Consider the following 18,829-nt stretch of genomic DNA (forward strand, 5'->3'; position numbering starts at 1 on the left):
ATTCACGCAGAACATTATCGACGAACATTCCAACCAACCAAACAACGTACTTGGCAATAGAGTCATGGATAGTACAAAGTAATTATTCAACGTCGTCAAGTGACAAGCAAATGCCACTTTAGCTCTCGATATATTCACGAAGTATCATGCTCATGTCAAAGTTTGAACAAGAAGTCACGGCATTCATCATCACAAGAGAAGTGCGTCAACTTTGAGCTTGAATCGTTGGTTGTATTCATGTCAGATGCCTCATTCCTCTCTGAGTTATGCTTCTGATATGTGTCAAGCTCCATTTCCTAGTTTTGTTTGCATCATCATGAGCTTTCGTCGCCTCATTAACTAGGCTTCCTTCTTCATAACCACCAGCGCCAGGCCGTGCCAGGCCGTCCTTTGTGTTTTTAACTCTGCAATTCAAAAAGGGCAAAAGAAATTCCTTTTGTAGCCTGCTATGCGAAAGGGCTTCCAATTCGATCCTAACTCCAGGCCTCGTTCTTAGAGAGAGCCAACCCTCCATTTCCCAAACCCGTTCAAACCCACAACGGTAGGGAACCGTGTTTCGCTTGTGTAAAGCAGCAGAAATGCAATCGTCCCAAAAGTAGGAAATTTGTGATACATGTTAAGAGCAATAATGAAACCTGTATCGGTTCGTAGTCATATTCGACGTTGTGGCGTACCGCCCAGCCTCGCGGTGCCATTGACATGGCTGACATGTCTCAATTCGTATTATACTGGCCAGTGACGTCGCAGCCGATTATTGTTGAGCAGGTGTGGTCTGATACTGAGGACGGTTTCCACCTCGTCCACCGCGGCCATAGCCACGACCGCCCCGACCACGACCACGACCACGACCACGATAGTTGCGGTAAGCACCATCGACGCTGCCCTGGCCAAAGGTCTCCATGTTCTTGCGTTGCTCCTCGCCCCTCCATTCGCGACCGCCGGGCTTCTGACCTCCGTTTTCGGTTCGCTCTCTGGATTCGCTGGAGATGTTGTCAAAGAACGATCTCGACTTGTTGTAGGCAACAGCAGCATCGTCAGTCGTAGTCGAGATCTCGGGTTGCTCGGCGACAGCAGGGTTTTCAGGCGCCTCCGAAGGGGATCCAGCAATAGCCTCCTTGACAACATCTTGCTTGTTGAATTTGGCATTAGACTGGGCGAAGTCGAAGTCAGAGTCGGGAACCGCGACCTTAGCGGCAGGCGGACGTCCACCACGACCTCGGCCTCTGCTGGCCGGTCCGCCTCGGACAGCGTTGACCCGCATCTCGTTGACCTTGTTCGTCAGGTTATCCATAGCGTTGCCACTGTTGTTGCCCAATTGGGCCATAGCAACAGCGACCGCAGCCCTAGCAGCATTGGTGGCATCCTGAACATTAGGTGGTGCAGTAGCTGCAGGAGCCTTGCTGGCAGCATCACCTCCTGCGCCTGGTAGGGAGAAGGGCTTGGCAGCAGATCCTGTCAAAGGTATCACAGGGTTGACCCGGTGATTCCTGGGTCCAGTAGGAGTAGCCTTGCTGATGTCCTCAGGCTTTGCTTGGCCATTGGCTGCTAGGTTCGCAGCAGTCTGCTTGACTTCCTCAATCGAAGGTTTCGACTCGACAGGTGGTGTAGGGGCATGGGAGGACTGTCGCACACCTTGAGCCAGCGATTTGGGTACCGTGGGAGGCGCTGCCTGTCCGCTGGGAGTGGCTGGCTTGGCTCGATCGGCGCCAGGACCAATAGGAGCTGGCTTCGCATCTTGTGAGGGACCAGAGCCTGAAGCGGCTCGTTGGTTCGCGGCAACTTCAACGGGTGCGTTAGGACCAGGAACACCGGGACCTCCAGGGCCTGGTGGAAAAGGGTAGTTGCCCCAAGGTCCGGGACCTCCAGGACCTCCGGGACCGTTGGGTCCACCAGGGCCGCCCGGAAATCCCTGACCAGGAGGGAACCAGCCAGGAGGAGGGGGATACGGCATGTTCCCAAAGTTAGGGCCTGGGCCAGGTCCTGGAGCACCACCACGACCCCAGTTTCCTGGTGGTGGGCCTCCGTAGAAGTTGTTGGGTGGGTAAGGTCCTTGGCCTGGGCCGAAAGCAGCAGGTCCTCCTGGTGGAGCATTTTGGTTAGGCCCTTGGGCTCCAGGGCGAGCTCGAGCCTTGTAGCTTGTTAGCTTATGTGTCTTGAACCACAATAGCAAGAAATGACAACAGAGTGTGAAATCCCAATCAGAAGGAAGGCAACGGAAATCTCGACATTATTTTTTGCGCTTTCCGACAATGACAATGTTTTACATCCGAAATATTTCATCATATGGGAGCAGGAGAAGGAGAAGGGAGGCTCAAAGTGAAAGAAAATAACTTACGCCAACGATGGCCGGATCATCGGGCACAGCTGGAGGCTTGTTCTCCTTGATGTTGGGATGGTCCTCAATTCGTAGATCCTTCACGTCGCTGCCTCGGAATACAATGTACTCGTAGACTTGGTCGGAGGGGGCAATCTCTTCGTCAGGTCGGCCTTTACGACCTTCGGTACCGAATGACCTCACATTTTCAAGTGATACTGTCGACTCGTCCGAGTTGATTTCATGTAGAGTGCCCACATAGCTGTCACGAAGTCAGCGACGTCAATCAATTGACGCGATTGAACAAGTCACATACCGAATATCGCTTTTGGAGATGAGGGAAATGCGAGACCTATGGCTGCGTAAGCGGGCGTAGGCAGGCTTCAATGACCACGTCCAGCATACCCGAGAAATTCAGACATCGCCGATGTGAAAAGCCACGTTCAGCACGTAGTGAGCTTTGTGGGGGGGAGAAAAACGCTCGAAATACAATTACAGTAGCAAGAAGATGCACGATTCGGTGGGTGGGAGGGAAAAGAGAGAAGGAGATTGTTTAGTCGCGAGCGAGGGGAAGAGAGAGAGGTGTGAGATGAAGGAGGGGGAGGTTGGTTGTGTGGAGGTAGTAGAGTTTTGTGAGAGACGAGGAATGAAAAGAGGCTGGAGGTTTCTAGAGCAAAGCCCTGCTAATAGTAAGGTCCGGATTAACCTCGGCTGCTTCTCGGCGATTGTTTGGTTACGTAGCTCGAGACTCAAGCTCAAACACCTTGAACAAGAGGTTGAGGGGAGTCTATGAAGTAGGCCACTGACGCAGCAACATATATAAAGCGAGCGATTCAACGACGTTTGACGTTGAATGATAGCATTCTGTTATTACATTGGGACTTAGCAGAATTTTCACTTTAAATATGACAAGTGACACTCATCACGAGAGTGGATACCGAGACCTTGTACTTTGAGGACTTGATATTTCCAAATTACACTCTAATCATGGTGATTCCAAAAATTGTTATAGCAAGACAAGACGGTCTACATCTACAAATCACTAAGTAAGCATGCTAAACTCCTTCATCAAACGAAAGTACGCGTAAGGCCCATTATCAATAACAGCATAGCGCATCCATTGTAAGCCAAGCCAAGCCGGGTCAAGAAAACGACTGCCTAAACTCCAATAACCAAAAGCCCATTGCTCATCGGAACTTGCTGAAAATGACCGCAATAATAAGAATAACCAAAACAGTGATGATAGAGATGGTGATTATCCGATTTGTAGCCATCCTGCGATTTCATAAAATGTCAGCTCTTCCGTAATTTGCCATGACGTCTGTGTGGGCCACTTTACCTACGCGCCATGCCCCTGAGTGTCTTGACGCTCCTGTCCACGTAGCCCTCACTCTCGAGCATTATGCCGCGAGTGTGCTCGATGGTTTCTCGCTGCCTATTGAGGTCTGCTAGGGTGCCTGCGCCGATGGCTTCGGTCTCGTTGGCGAGGGCCTGGCTGGCCTTCAATCGCTGTGTGCTTCGATCAAGACGGTCGGTGCCCGAGAGCAACTGCTGTCGCTGCTCCATGTGAATATCTGATGAGCCAGCGGGGTCGTCTGTGTATCGCGATCCGAAGAGAGCTGAACGATCCGAAGAGAGAGTGGTCAACTTGCGACGAGCGGCATCTGTGTCTGATTCGTAGTTTCGGAATCGCTGATTGACCTTGGTGCGAGAGCTGGTAGGAATGTTTTGCTTTTCCAGGCGCATTGCGCTGAGCTGAACGGCGAAAGAGTTAGCATGGACCTGAGTACTGGTGGCGATGTTGGACACCAGATAGACCTACCTGCTCATCAAGTTCCTCCAGCGCCCGCTCGGCTTGGCTGATAGCGGCCTTTCGAGGCTCACCAGCCAGTTCGGGAATCTGGTCCAGCTTTTGGTTCAGGTCGGCTTGGATGAGCTTGAATTCAGCCTCGTATGAGCTGAAGAGCTCAGAGCCAGCATCGGTATCGAGAGGGTTCGACATCGTGAAAGGAGGCCGGAGATTGACAAGAGATCGAGGGGATGGGATTGCAAGTGCGACTAATTTCGGTCGTGATAGGAGTCGGACGCCAAATTATAGTATTTTTGGGGGGAGATGTGGTTAAATTCGTGTCAAACGCGCAATATTCGGGTGACGTTGGATCTGAGTGGTTGATGGTTTGACGTTCTCGTCAGCGTTCCAGGTTCGGCAGGCCGAGTGCTGAGTGCCTGGTCGTTTGCGTATGAGAGGCCAAGCGACCAATGAACGCAGCACGCCATGGTACACGTGATGTGATGGTCTGTGCACGATTGAATCTGGGGCAGTATATCACCGAGATTTGGCGACGCAAATTTGGACTTTTCTTCTTTTTTTTCTCTTCATAGAAAGTTGAATACCCCGGATTGCGAAGAAAAAGCGGCTCAGCGCCACGACCTCGGTCAATGGCGTCGGGTTGAAACAAACTGGGCAGACGAAGGCGGGTTTATCCTGCACGGCGCTTTTAAGAATTGGTGACTCGAATTACCGTTTACCAGTCCCGTTGAGTGTTCGACATACTATACTTTGAGGTCTCTGATTAAAGATTGCATAATGAAAAAGCGGTCTTGAATGTTTTGCATGTGAAGATGATGTTCCAGATCAGCTATCATCCTGCCAGACTCGGCGTGGTGTAGAGTTTTCTTGTGCGTTGAGATTTTCAGATCTTGAGGCTGCTGATGGGGAGAAAAATCCTGAAACGGCATTTCAGCCAAGCCACATCCAGGATATTGATCAAGATGTGGCATGCTGCATATCCCGCGAGGTTACAGTGCAGCCACAGGAGCATAGCATGAACCACCCACCTGAGCTATCGGATACCTAATGCCATTGATTACTCCGTACCTACCTAGGTATTGGGATCCATTGCCAGCTGTCCTAGCTCCAGCTGACAGTTCAGCAGCCAAGCTTGCAAGGTCCTTCTACAAGGTCTGTACCGAGTCGAGTCGAGTCGCGAGTCAACTTCGGTTTCGAGCTCCGTCCGTGTTAGTTAGTGGGTCATAAGCTCAATGTTGGGACGGGATAATCATCGATGTCATTTCTCGGAACCCCCAGCAAAAATAGAAGCTCGACCATTCATCTCCCGCTGACTTCCCACCCTCCGTCCGCAAACCAAACTCTCATATTGTAGATCCCCAAAAGCCACTGTCTCTCTTTGAAAACAGAAGCAAGGCACTGCTACTAACTCTAATCTGTCTGTCTGTCTGTCCGTCCCGTCTCTTCTTATCTATTAGTACATCTCGGATACTGTATCCGCTGCTCGCTAAAGCATGCTGGAGCCACAGCACATGTAAGTCCTTGTCTCGTCATGGTGACTGACCTCCACTATTGCTTCCGTTGTCCAACCCCCCCAAAATCTATTCCATTGCCTCGTCATCAAATCAGCTTCGACAACTCACACCGTCTGTGTCTGTGGCTGCGAGACCAATACCTACCAATACCGATACCGCTATTTGTCCAATCATGAATTGATCATTGCCTGAACTGGAGTATTGGGCTTGGCTCTGTCACATGCTTTTCTCTTTTGCTGTCTCTGCTTGTTTCTGCTCTCCATTCGAGATAGATATGTCTTGTACACCCTTTTGAATAGGGCAAACCTTTCCCTCTCTATTGTCCGCCTGCCTGCACCTGCACCGACAGTCGATACAATGAGCTCCTCGACTGATCGCTTCCGCAGGAAAAAGGTCGCCATTGTCGGCAGCGGCTCTGCTGGAATAGGTGCTCTATGGGCCTTGAACAAGACGTATCATGATGTCTACGTCTACGAAGCCTCCGACAGGTTTGGCGGTCATACAAACACTGTCGATTTCAAAAAGGGAAAGTTTTCGACAAAAGTCGATACAGGTTTCCATGTTTTAAACGCCACCACCTACCGTGAGTCCTTGTCCCCTTTCAACGGTTGGTTATGCGCTTAAAGCTCACCAAGCTTCTCTCACTTAGCCAACTTTACCAAGTTCTTGGATAAGATCAACGTCAAGACAACGCCCACAGACCTGACATTCAGTCTATCCCGAGATCGTGGCGCTTTCGAATGGTCAGGTTCTAGTCCAGCCTCATTATTTTGTCAACGAAGAAATTTACTCTCACCGCGAATGTGGCGAATGCTTTTCGACATCTTCCGCTTCAACCAATTCGCCTTGGATATCTTGAGCGATGACGAAGACGATGTATCGAGCATTGAAGTTTTGAATAAAGCGACAAACTGTACCTGCACAGACATCACAATTGGGCAATACCTGGAGCTCGAAGGCTACTCCAATGCCTTCAGAGACGATTATCTGCTTCCTTTGGCGGCATCAATATGGAGCACGAGTCCTGACAGGTGCTCACTTGAGTTCCCCGCAGCGACGTTCGTGCGCTTCCTGTGAGTTCGGATTTCTAGTGACACTGTACAGTACAAACCCATACTAATCATGTCTCAGTTGGAATCATCATTTACTAAACACAATAAGAGCTCGCCCTCAATGGTTGACAATAGAGGGCGGTTCGAAATCATATGTCGATGCCGTCATGAAGGGATTCCCTCCCAATCATCTTTTTCTCAAGACACCAGTCAGGCATGTCACGACTGAGAGCAACGGTCAAGTCAGGCTGCACCTGGAAAATGGTTCATCAGCTCTGTACGACCACGTCATTCTCGCCACACATGGCGATGAGGCATACGATATTATCAAGTCATCTGCTAGTGAGCAAGAGCGCTCCATTATGTCCTGCTTCAAGACGTCGCAGAATGAAGTCGTTCTTCACTCCGATCTCGATATGATGCCTCGCCGTAAGAAGGCCTGGGCCAGCTGGAATTATCTCGCAGTGTCATCACCATCTTCACGAAAGGGAAACATCAACCAGGTTTCACTCACTTACAACATGAACATCCTTCAGCACATTCCTCGAAATACATTCGGCGACGTCTTCGTTACTTTGAACCCGCTTCAAAGGCCAAAGCCTGCAAAAACGCAAGGACGTTATTACTACTCGCAGCCTCTATACAACTCATCCGCCGTTCGAGCACAGAAACTTCTAAAACACATCCAAAACACTCGCGGTATTAGTTATGCCGGCGCGTGGACCAAGTACGGTCTCCACGAGGATGGTTTCAGCAGCGGGCTTGAAGTGGCCCAAGAACACTTGGGTGCAAAGCTCCCATTCGAGTTTACCGATTCAACATACAGCCGAGGCAAGGTACCAAGTCTAAGCCTCATCGACCATCTGCTGCGCTTGATCATCTTGGTAGTTCAGGTTTTTGTGGTTCAGATCCTTGAACGACTGGTCGGTAGCAGTCCTTCTCCACGCCAACGGCTTGTGAATGGTAACAGGGTGAGGTTTGCAAACGGAAAGCATCGATAAAAGTGAATTGTGTGTCTATTTGGTAGGAGTTCTTTAAGATTGGTAGTTTTCTGATTTGCAGGCGTGCACTTGAACTTAACTTATAGCATAAGCGATGAGATTGCATAGGCCGGTTTTAAACGGCACAATTATTGAATTCGATATCATTTCTTCTTTCTCAATCTTGGTCTGGCAAACATCACGGGATATTATGCTTGCAAGTTAGAGCAACATGATATTTGTTGAAGGAAGAATGTTTCTACTCCACTTCAGGCATCAAAGGTGAGGCCTTCAAACCATGACATGCACATGCCTTCCACGCAATATGACTACGTGGTGACTCGACTTTCGATCAACCTTATCGTGGACCCTTATGTTGTATGGAGGTGACGTGTCGTTACAATCAGATATCTACTCAACGCAGATAGGCCACTAGAAAGTTGCTAGTTGTGATAGCCAATACACGCGGAGAACATGATCAATGGGATTTAAGGATTAGTCCAAATATCATCATTATTCGCTTGCCTATATACCCAGAATCTGAAGCAAACATCATTACGCTTTTAAACATTGTAACCACTACCTCGAAGGTAAGTTTGACAGTATAGCAATACCAACACCCAACAACAACTGCACACCCAGACTCAAACCCAAGATGAGATGGACATACATCCACTTTGTAATCTGCAGCACAACGCCATTCTGAGGCTGCATCCCCGGAACTATGATGCCAGCAGCAGACTGGGCCGTAACGGCTATTACACCAATCGCAAAAGTCGACATCACCTGTCCCATGTCATCTGTGCTCCCATTCATGGGCTGCCCATATGACGACTCGGCGGGATAGCTCTGGAACTGTCGATCGCTATCCGTGGGACCTAGTGAAGAAGCTCCGTATCCTTGGAGTGCTATGGCTGAAGTGGCAAGAGATGTGATATTGGTTCCGATGTAGTGCTCCTTGCGCATGGCGTTGACGACAGGTCCGATACTGACGTTGCAGCGGTAGAACCATGCTTGGGAACTTGAGGCTTCAAAGGCTGTGACTTCGCTCCATGTTTGGCCTTGGGGTGCCGCGGCGTTGAACATGAATGTAGTTTGGTTGGCACCGTTTATGGCTGTGATGTTGACCTGTGTTTTCTTGTCGTCGTCGATTGTGATGGTGATTTCGTTTCCGTTGCCTCCCTTTGCGACCTTCCAGCTGCGGCAATATCCTGTGGCTTCAACGCTACGGTTGGTGCTCACCACGAGATCGTAGTTCTTTGGTCGTGCAGTGGATTCCTGGAAGACGTATGTGCAGGATTTTCCGCCGCAGAATGCCAAAGGATCGTTGTTGTCCCAGAGTGTTCCAGGTTTAGGAATATCGTCCATGCCTCCCCAGACCGCTCCAAGGGCGATAGTGCCATAACTAGACAATTGGTCAGTGTTGATTCAAGGACAACCTGGGTGACCTTTGTTTACCTGTTTGCAGTGTATCGTAAGGCACCGAGCGCTTGTGAGTTGTTTTGCGACTTGTTTGCGAGAACTCTGTTTGTGACAATGTTGGACATGTCTGGTATTGTGACATTGCCAGGGTGTAGAATTGCAGCCGAGTCCGCTGTGTTTGTTGAGTAGACGAGACCGAGCATCGCTAGAGCAATCTGGGATATAATGTTGAGTATTATGAAAGCCACAGCATATGACCGCAGTGAACGTGATTTGGATACCCAAGTTAGTTGGATGATCTTGGTCAAGTCTTTTGCTTTTAATATCAACTCGGTCTACCGGGTATTAGTGACCATTTACAATCGATATTTCTGAGCTTGACCTACCTCCCGATCAGGCCAATCTCGGAGACTGATAATCCAATATCTAATCTCCACAGCCATTGCCTCTAGAGATATCGTGATGCTCATTCCAAGACCAAGGGAGAGTCCGATAATGAGAGCGTTGAATTCTCGTTTTGTCGTTGTTGACATGATATTTAGCTTCGAGTAGTACCATAATATCACGTAAATGGCGACGACAAACAGCACCGAAGCGAACCATCTCAAGATGTTGGCAATCAGAGCCTTCCGCAGCTTTTTGGGACGATTTCGAAGCTTCTCTAGTGCAACTGCCCTGCTAGGTCGTCGATGGTGTAATATTTTATCGGATTGTTGTGGTGAGCCTGGCGTTGGTGTTGAGTCTGACCTGCAGAGGGGATTTGATTCATCTCGTTGGTAGTCATGATGTGGCTGAGTCTGGAACTCTTCCTTGGTTGTATGAAACCTCTCGAGCTCGTGAGCCGAGTGTGAATTGTTGTGTCTATCCTCTGCAGTTGGCTCCATGGTCAATCACCCGAGAGGATAGGATAGAGGTAGTCAATGGGGAGAAACATTGAGATCGACTTCTTTGGTGTTGCAAATGGTTTGGGATTGGCCTATATTTAAGGTTTTTCGCATCTTGCCTTGCCTTGCCTTGCCTACAGCTTTTCGTGGCGGCGGGTCCAAGGCCAATCCGTGGTCCATGTAAGATCCCATTCCATTCCATTAGGAGTCAAGTTGAAACAAGCAGCTACTAAAGTACCGTCTGTACCGTACCGTACCGTACCTTTCCGTCGAGTCTCTCTCGCCTGAAGAGTCACTGCCGTGGGTCTTGGTCAATGCTAAGCTTTTACGGAGTACTACTCAGATCGATCCGTCCACTTGATTCATCTGGTAGGCCAGTTCGATATCCAGTATCCATCCGTTTGATGTGTAAGTGGTTATGATGTGCCACCGCGTAAGTGCAGCCAATAAAACCACTCAATGCGTACTCCCTTAAAACTGTCAAAGCCACAAAAGATAGGTGAGACATGATGCCATCGCTACTGTATCCGAAAAAGAAGCTTTCCAACTGCTGAAGCATAATCGAGGCCTCCTGCTAGCTAGCAGCTGTAGCACTGGACATGCATACATAAATAAGTTCGGTGGTGCCGACAGGGCTAAACGATGCTGGTGTCTAGAACCCTCAAATACGAACGAGCTAATGATGGCAGCCATTGAAGCAGGGATTCAGGGCATGGCCCACAGACACTGCCGAACTTGCTGCTAAAAGATGATCATGGAAGATCTCTAACTACCTTACCTACCACTCACTACCTGAATTGGCACGTGCTTCGGGGTGACATACAGCAGTACTGATAGTTTCAGGGACCGGAAGCGGATGAATTGTCCTTTTATGGTAGGTACTATTAAGTCAACCATTCAGTTGAGTAAGCTGAACTCAAAGTCCCGCGGCAGTTAACGGCTACACGGCATAGTTGACACTGTGAAGAATCGATGTTCTATTAAAGGACAGAGTTAGCAGAGGACAGGCAGTCAAAGAATAATACGACAAGTGAAGAAACATGTATTCTCTTCTGAGATTTGAAAACAGCTATTCGCATCGTCACCTGCTTGAACAAGTCTGTCTGCATATGCTACCAACCCGATCATTCATCTATGGTATAATTCAAGCCGTTCATTCAAGACCAATAAATAGAAATAAGTGACAATTCAGTAAATACCAAATGCGATATACGAAATTATGCAATTGCCAAACATGCCAAAACTTCATGATCAAATCGGCGTTTTCCCCCAGGGTAGCTCACTTCCCACCGTCGGCATTACACATCCCGATCCCCGACGTCAGCAAGAAATCCCCCAAGCATCAGCCGACTCATTATCTACGCCTCATCACCAACAAAACCACCAATTGGCCCCCCAATTGACCATGAACGTAGCCCCTCGACTCGCGCGAAGCTCAGCCCGAGCGGCTTCTTCACAATGGTCATGTTTCTTCTGCCAGAATGCCCGGCCGAAGCTCCAGCGAAATGCCTTCAACTTTGCCCGCAATGCATCGAACAACGCCCGCACCGGACAGCCCTATACACCGACGATGGACGAGATTCGTGCGCATTATAGCAAGAAGAACAGGACCGTAGCGTACGATTGAACAAGGGATTGGAGAGGTCACGGCTTACGATTATCAGGTACTATGTCTTGAGTACAATTCTCGGATTTGTGACTCTCACTTATGGCTCTGTGCCCTTATACAAGATGGTGAGAGCCTCTCTTCTCAATATCGCGATGCTGTTCTAACGCACTTGAAGATCTGCCAGACTACCGGCTGGGGTGGTCAGCCTATACGTGCCCACGGTGGTCCAGGATCAGGTGATGAAGGTGATCTCGCGAGCCGACTCGTGCCCGTCAAAGACGCCAAGCGAATCAAAGTCACTTTCAGTGCCTCTGTCTCCGATGTCCTGCCCTGGAAGTTCGTCCCTCAACAGCGAGAAGTGCGAGTTCTCCCCGGTGAGACCGCTCTGGCTTTCTACAAGGCCACCAACAAAAGTGACCAGGATATCATCGGAGTTGCAACCTACAGCGTGACGCCTGCTCAGTGTGCGCCGTACTTCAGTAAGATCCAGTGTTTCTGCTTCGAGGAGCAGCGTCTCAATGCGGGCGAGACCGTGGACATGCCCGTCTTCTTCTACTTGGATCCTGATCTGCTCAATGATATGAACATGAAGGGCGTAGAGACTGTGACATTGAGTTACACCTTCTTCAGTACGTTATTCAGGTTTCGTAAGGAAGACAGAAATGCTAACAGCCCTTGTAGAAGCAAGATACGATAACAATGGACGATTCCAGAGACCTATGTCTGCATAGATGGGACAGATGTGTTGGATTGGATGTACAATACGCTCCTCTTGTAAAACATATGCATACCATGCAGCTATCTCGGATTACACATGTCTATGGCCTTGAAGACTATGACTCTGTCACACGGATTCATTTCAATGGATCAAACTCTCCTTTCCCGTCAAACCTTCTCCCCCAAAAAATCGAATTCTTCCCCATGTGCCATTAGCCTCCGACATCATGCAAATTCTTCTCATCTCATCCATCAACTTGACGCCGATACCTGCAAAGAAAACGGCGTTCTAATGCCCCAATGCAGTAAATGCGGCCCGCAGCCGCTGACTCAGCCAATTCTCCCATCCCATTTTCTCGAGCTTAAATGGAGCAGATCCCCCTGTCTCGTTAATTCGATCACGTGGCCCCCACAAAGTCATCAAAATTCCGCACACATTTCTTTGAAATTTTCTTTCGTTCTATCAATCCGTTCTTCATCGCCCAACGCTCAACTAACTCACCAGCGTCGTCCTCGCCAACCACCGACAAAATGGTCAAAGTCAGCACCAGTGAGTTTCTCTCTATGCACAAGTCGCATTTCATGTTATTCTGACCTCAATTAGACGTTTCGTCTTCTCGACGCAAGAGCCGTGCCGCTCACTTCAAGGCTCCTTCTGACCAGCGCCGTGTCATCATGAGCGCTCCCCTCTCCAAGGAGCTCCGTGAGAAGTACAACGTGAGTCTCAATGACAACCTACCAAAAATTTCACGCCCTAACATTACCCAGGTCCGCTCTATCCCCATCCGAAAGGACGACGAGGTCACCATTGTCCGTGGCTCCAACAAGGGCCGTGAGGGCAAGATCACCTCCGTGTACCGTCTCAAGTACGTTGTCCACATTGAGCGTATCACCCGCGACAAGGCCAACGGCCAGTCCGTTCCTCTGGGCATCCACCCCTCCAACGTTGTCATCACCAAGCTCAAGCTTGACAAGGACCGTGAGGACATCCTGGCCCGCTCCAAGGTTGGCCGTGAGCTCGCTGCCAACAACAAGGTCACCGCTTAAGCGATGAACTTTGTCGAGCAATAACAAAAACCAAACCTTTCAAGACGACATGATCAAACCTCTCCTCCCTGGCGAGGACGAATCTTTTCATTTTTCACCACTCACATAATCACGACACGGATGTGAGCAGCTCAAAGGGCAAAAGTTGATGAGGAAATGGGTATTCTACTCCGGCGTTTTTACGATACCTACGTGCCTTCTTTCTAACCGCACGGTACCTGGTCTACAGCAGGGTAGATGAATTGAGAATTTTTAGGGTTCTCAATGGCCATTTCACTCAACTGGTGAAATGCTCCATGGGAGGTTTATCCCGAAGTCTTGACCTGCTCTCCCCACATGCACATTCGCGAGTCCCCTCGTGATGTTATGTCGGACAGGTGGCTGACCCATCTGTCCTCTCGTAGGATGCTAACACAAACACCATCAGACGCATTCAATTCAATGCCTGTCTGTCGTAGACATGAGCCGCACTTGGGTGCCTCTGCGCGGTAAGTCGTAGATTTCACTTCATCCACCGCTAGGATATCTCCGCGTCAACCACTAAGATCCATGGTTTTCGAGGTATACGTCTAGCGAAGAGTAAACCCGACAGGACCCAACTACTATCATGGGGTCCTGTTCTCCCTAGAAGATTTTCACCGAGATGCCAATGAGGCTGGAAATTTGAAGGTGAGGTACATGCTTTTATTTAGCATTGAGGTATTTTTTTAGTATTATGCAATCAAACATTATTCTTTCCTCATCCATCATATTTCACCCTTCACTTGTCCCCAAAAGTCGTATCTCGCTTCCAGTCGTGGAATCCTCACCGGGAGGTGTTGTACCAGGGAGGTTGAGAGATAAGAAACGACCATCAAATCGGTGGATAATCAGCGAATTCTTGTGTAAGTCAAACCGGTCAAGGCCGCATACATATCAATCTCCCTAAGGGGTTTCTTTCACACAGTGCAAAGAGGAGTCTGGTAGCTAGCAAATATTTGTGAGCAAACGTATCTAACATAAGAGTCCTATGAACATAATCCATGCCCCCGATGAGAATGATCCATCTAGCACTTATTCAGCACATAAAGGCAAACTTTTTGACGCCTGTCCATGACCCTCGAAATCCTAACATGATTCTAACATTGATGTTGCCTGCGCGTCTGTGTGATAGGCGCTTTATCTGATTAAGCGTTGATCGATTCAACCAAATGCAAAGGCCACCGGCTGTGGTGGACTTAGGCCACACTTTGACCATAAGTAGCATGTGAACGAAGCTGTGTAGTAAGCAATACAAATTGTAATCATAAGAGCAATGGCTGATACTTATCAAAAGCAAGGAAGCTGCGGCATCGTCGATAGTCCCGCGCCCAAGAAATTGGAAAGGTTATCAAGGAAGAATGCGAGAGGAAGGTTGTTCAGCGAGTAGAGAACCCATGGTGGCTCTTGGACTGAAGGCTGACGCCGCGCAGTTGTTGATCAAGAAGTTCAAGGGGCGGTCTGTTCTCTTCACGTCTTCCGGCAGCGATGTTTCCTGTTGGGGAAGCGTTCACGTCTCCCAGCTTGGCACTATTGCCACGAGAGTTGGTCGTAACTGCAGGAGTTAAGGATGCAGTGGCATGCCCAGCGTAATGAGGCAGCACACCTTGGGCAGTCATAGGGGAGACTTGTCCTGCAACTACGTTCGCGCTCGTTTTCCCGTTCTTTCGCATCGTGGACCAGATGTCTTTCGGATACTTGCTGCAACAAAGTTAGCATCGGTCACACTGAGTAGTATAGTATTCACATACCTCGCATCTCGATCAACCCGGCGCCCTTTGAAGAGAAGATTGCCCTCTTCGTCACCCGAGTCGTCTGAAGCTCTAGCACGTAACTTCTCACTCGGGATTCGTGGACGCTCATTGATCGCACGGCGAAATTCCAGGTATCGACTTCCAGAATGAGCAGCGTGGGATTCAGATCGTGGCACCTCGGAGGTTGAGCTTGCGTGGAGAGAGTCATCGGTACGATGTAAAGACTCAGAGCGAGTAGCATCATCAAAAGCGTAACGGGCAGAAGGCCTGGTAGCTTCGGAGACAGCATGGAAGGGATCGACCTCATTGGGCTTCATAGGCGGCGTCTTTGACTCATCTGGCCCAGAGGCGTTTTGCGGAACAGACTCATCAGCGCCAGCAGGGTCCTCCTTGATAACGCAAGGCGGATAGAAATTCTTGCCGTCATACAGAGGGAGTCCATTCTCGAAGATAAAAGGTGCTCGTCCCCAATATGTGAAGCGGGCACGCTCCTCCTCTGGTGTCAGCTCGCGATCGTACACATAATCAGTGTCTCTGGCGTTTTCTGGCCGAACTCCTGGCTTGAGCTTCCCAATGAGATAGGGAGGACCCATACTCTTGTCAGCATGGAGCTTGTTCCTGAAGAACGTTCGCCAGCCCTCAGCGTTCTTGTACATGCGTTCATATTGCCGGATCTGTGCCCCCTCGTCGACTTCCTCCACCTCATTGGGTGCGATAGCGGAAGTCGATAGATCTGAGCGCGGCTGGAAGACAGGCGCCAAAGCAGCATGGACCGGAAGGCTTGATGGCTTACGCTCTTTTTCATCGTTATTCTTCGACGCGTTGCTGAAGTTCTTGGCCGAAGGGGCTGCCGTGATTTGCAGCCGGCTTTGAACACTCGCAATTTGTGGAAAGGTGCCGCCAGTCTTGTCGACCGTCGATTTATTCCCGAAGCCCGAGAGATGCACTGCATTGACAGGGTTTAGGCCGTCGGACTCACTGTTGCTATTGCCATAGTCATTGGATGAGTTGGAAGGCGGTCCGTTAGGAGACACGACCTCTGGGGGATACTTCCTGGACTCGAACTCGAGCTGAGTCGTCAGCATGCGCTCGAAATGCTCAATCTCGCGGCAAATGTTCTCAAGCTGCTCTTCCATGTCTCGAACATCGATCTGGTGCTTGTTGTACCGAAGTTGGTCTTGATGGTAGCGTTTTTGACTGCGAAGAACCTCAAGCTGCTTCTGGGTAATCGAGCTCGGACGAATTGACGACACGGGAGGACTAGCGGAGCGCGAAGGCCCATTCTGTAAGCGAAGAGGTAATTGCTCAGGCTGTCGTGACGATGGGTGTCCATATCTAGCAGGAGCTGCGTTGAAATCAACAGTCGGGCGAGGAGCCGATGGACTGGGGACAACAGGAGGTGCAAAGCTCATCTGAGGCGGCATGCTGATAGGGTATAGAGTACCTCCATTTGCGATCCACCACTGTCCGTTGTAGAGAAATGATCGGGAGTTGTCGAACTGATCGGTAGGAGAGAGGTGAACATTTCGTGTCTGTTCCATACCCGCGTCCGGAAGCTTGCCATAAGGAACAGCTTGACTCGGGAGCTGCATGGGAAGACCAGTGGTAGGAAACTGACTGTATGAAATGGGAGCCAAGTTGTAACCCATAGGAGGAGGCATAAGAGGCATCCCTTCAGGTCGAAGTGCCATTCCTGGTAAAGTCCCTGGAGCATGTGGAGGAACCATGGGAGCAAAGTGGCCCCAGCTAGGAGGAAGAATAGGATAAGCAACGCCCTCAGGCTGATTGCCATTCATGTTACGAGCCTGGCTCTGTCCATCGATCGAGCTTCGCTCGCGGCTCCATTTGGTGGTAGGAGAGTGAGGCCCTCGAGTGTTAGGCACGATTCGGCCACCAGCAGTGACCCGAACATGGGTAGGGGAAACAACAGAGTTGTAAAACTTCTGAAAGCCTTCCGATTTCTGGGTTGCAAGATCTGCTGGAGCAACAGTCGGTGCCCGATCAAGCTCAGAATCACTCCGGCCTCGGTACTTGCGATCCGAGTCGGTACCGTCAAGCTGCTGCGCAGGACGTCGATGCATCTCGTCAGCGTCACTGGAGTTGCCCTCTTCGATGATAAGGGACAGTGATGGACTGTTCAAGAAAGGGGTGCGGATGATGTCTTCTGTTTAATGTTAGATTCGAAGCTCATGTTGTGTGTGTAAAAAGAGAGTGAAAACGTACCTAATTCTCTGTCTTCCAAGACCTTGGAGACGAGTTTGTTGGAGATGTCCTTTTGGGGAGGCTTGTGGCGTAGACGCAACAATTCACGAGCAGTGTAGACAATGTGTCTCATCTTGGAAGGGTCCAAGTAAAAAGATAGCAACCAGCTGCGATGGAAGAATCCAGTTAGCAAAGTTCCATGTACAACTGCGGGAAGCCAATGCCAAATCTCCCTGCATCAAAATGGAGAGAGCTTTATGCGAGAATGAGGAACAAGCAAGCCACGATATTGCCGTTGGATGAAAAGGTTGAACCGATGAAAATGACAAGCCAGGGGCGATCCACCAAGTGCAGTAGTAGCTGGGAGCTTTCCAGTGTGCTGGATACTGGAGCAGCCCACAAAGCAATGCTCTCCCGCCAGTGCACACCGACCGGCAGCGAAAAGGTCTGCACAGGGGAAGAAAAAGGAGGAAGCTCTGACTTACTTGATATGTACTGACAGCTAAAAAGCAAACAGTAGATGATACAAACAGAACAGAGCCCTTTGTTACTAGGCGTCCAACTTGAATGACAATGTCTTGATGTGAATGCCAGGTAGTGAACGTTTTCTGACAAAGACTGACAATGAGAGCAACAGCGTGTGGTAGTGAGCGAAGCCAAGAGTTGGATACTCGATGGAGTGAACGAGGATGATGAAAGTGACAGGTTGTTGGGAGTGAATCTTTCAAAGATCGGGATTTAAGTCTTGGTGCCTACTAGGCAGGTTGAGGTGATGAGAGAGGTAGGAGAAGCAAGGTCACTGGCTTTTGGAAGGTGCTCCTTCCACTCTCCGAGGAGATGAGCGTCGTGGCAGTTGAGTGTACGGAAGCCGCGATCTACTTCGCGGTGTTATATCAGTGAGTGTTATCTATTCGCAATGAAGGTTAGAGTATGCACAGGGAAGAAGGGTGCGGAGGGAAGAGAATAGAAGGAAAGAAGCCGACGGGCACGCCTGACGTTCGAGTGAATGCGAAGGCAAGAGCGCGGTAGCTATTCCACAAATGGGGATGATGGAGAGTCAGAGATGGAAGAGAAGGAAGACAACAAGGGCATGAAGCTATTAGGAAAAGGAAATACACCAAGGAAATACTCACATCGAGGGAGGTGATGTTGTTGTTGAAGATGAGATGTGCTGAGAGATGGAAGGGGAGAGTGGGGAGGAAGGAAATGCCCACGGGCAGAGGTGGAGATGAGAAGAGACCCAGTGAATTGCAACGCACAGCACCAAATTAAAATCTCCTCAATGATCTCTGAGAATGCTTTGCTTAGTACCAGGAGATGATATCCCTGGGGAAGAAATGGTGCATACTGTGAAGAACTCGAGGTGATTACAGGAGGGACTGCAGGGGGGGCATCCACACACTGCAGATACTACAATCAGTGACTCGATGTCACATTAAGCTGGTTGAGATGATGGATACAGGACTGGTTGCTTTAATTGTAGCAATATGTTCCTCTCGATACAAT

At 49.6% G+C, this 18,829-nt stretch overlaps 7 protein-coding genes across 7 annotated transcripts; 3 read left to right on the forward strand and 4 right to left on the reverse strand.

Moving 5' to 3' along the window:
- Nucleotides 1-751: 751 nt before the first annotated feature.
- Nucleotides 752-2,736, reverse strand: FMAN_10613 (uncharacterized protein; the record flags this gene model as incomplete). Its single annotated transcript, XM_041823907.1, has 4 exons — nt 752-2,128; nt 2,336-2,576; nt 2,631-2,666; nt 2,720-2,736. 4 exons carry the CDS (start codon nt 2,734-2,736, stop codon nt 752-754), a joined length of 1,671 nt encoding a protein of 556 aa, XP_041689441.1.
- Nucleotides 2,737-3,501: 765 nt separating this feature from the next.
- On the reverse strand, nt 3,502-4,316 carry FMAN_10612 (uncharacterized protein; the record flags this gene model as incomplete). The annotated part of the gene is made up of 3 exons (XM_041823908.1): nt 3,502-3,589; nt 3,654-4,069; nt 4,137-4,316. The coding sequence occupies 3 exons, from the start codon at nt 4,314-4,316 to the stop codon at nt 3,502-3,504; spliced, it is 684 nt and encodes a 227-aa protein (XP_041689442.1).
- Nucleotides 4,317-5,995: 1,679 nt separating this feature from the next.
- FMAN_10611 (uncharacterized protein) lies at nt 5,996-7,691 on the forward strand (the record flags this gene model as incomplete). Its single annotated transcript, XM_041823909.1, has 3 exons — nt 5,996-6,221; nt 6,288-6,711; nt 6,770-7,691. The coding sequence occupies 3 exons, from the start codon at nt 5,996-5,998 to the stop codon at nt 7,689-7,691; spliced, it is 1,572 nt and encodes a 523-aa protein (XP_041689443.1).
- A 558-nt stretch (nt 7,692-8,249) lies between these two features.
- Nucleotides 8,250-9,976, reverse strand: FMAN_10610 (uncharacterized protein; the record flags this gene model as incomplete). Its single annotated transcript, XM_041823910.1, has 3 exons — nt 8,250-9,075; nt 9,129-9,427; nt 9,479-9,976. The coding sequence occupies 3 exons, from the start codon at nt 9,974-9,976 to the stop codon at nt 8,250-8,252; spliced, it is 1,623 nt and encodes a 540-aa protein (XP_041689444.1).
- A 1,234-nt stretch (nt 9,977-11,210) lies between these two features.
- FMAN_10609 (putative cytochrome-c oxidase assembly protein (COX11)) lies at nt 11,211-12,316 on the forward strand (the record flags this gene model as incomplete). Its single annotated transcript, XM_041823912.1, has 4 exons — nt 11,211-11,593; nt 11,641-11,710; nt 11,761-12,214; nt 12,267-12,316. The coding sequence occupies 4 exons, from the start codon at nt 11,211-11,213 to the stop codon at nt 12,314-12,316; spliced, it is 957 nt and encodes a 318-aa protein (XP_041689445.1).
- A 517-nt stretch (nt 12,317-12,833) lies between these two features.
- On the forward strand, nt 12,834-13,349 carry FMAN_10608 (putative ribosomal protein L26; the record flags this gene model as incomplete). The annotated part of the gene is made up of 3 exons (XM_041823913.1): nt 12,834-12,852; nt 12,907-13,019; nt 13,071-13,349. 3 exons carry the CDS (start codon nt 12,834-12,836, stop codon nt 13,347-13,349), a joined length of 411 nt encoding a protein of 136 aa, XP_041689446.1.
- A 1,397-nt stretch (nt 13,350-14,746) lies between these two features.
- Nucleotides 14,747-17,456, reverse strand: FMAN_10607 (uncharacterized protein; the record flags this gene model as incomplete). The annotated part of the gene is made up of 3 exons (XM_041823914.1): nt 14,747-15,068; nt 15,119-17,285; nt 17,345-17,456. 3 exons carry the CDS (start codon nt 17,454-17,456, stop codon nt 14,747-14,749), a joined length of 2,601 nt encoding a protein of 866 aa, XP_041689447.1.
- Between the last annotated feature and the right edge of the window lie 1,373 nt (nt 17,457-18,829).

Source organism: Fusarium mangiferae, assembly GCF_900044065.1.
Source record: "Fusarium mangiferae strain MRC7560 genome assembly, contig: FMAN_scaffold016, whole genome shotgun sequence".
Classification (NCBI taxonomy): Eukaryota; Fungi; Ascomycota; class Sordariomycetes; order Hypocreales; family Nectriaceae; genus Fusarium; species Fusarium mangiferae.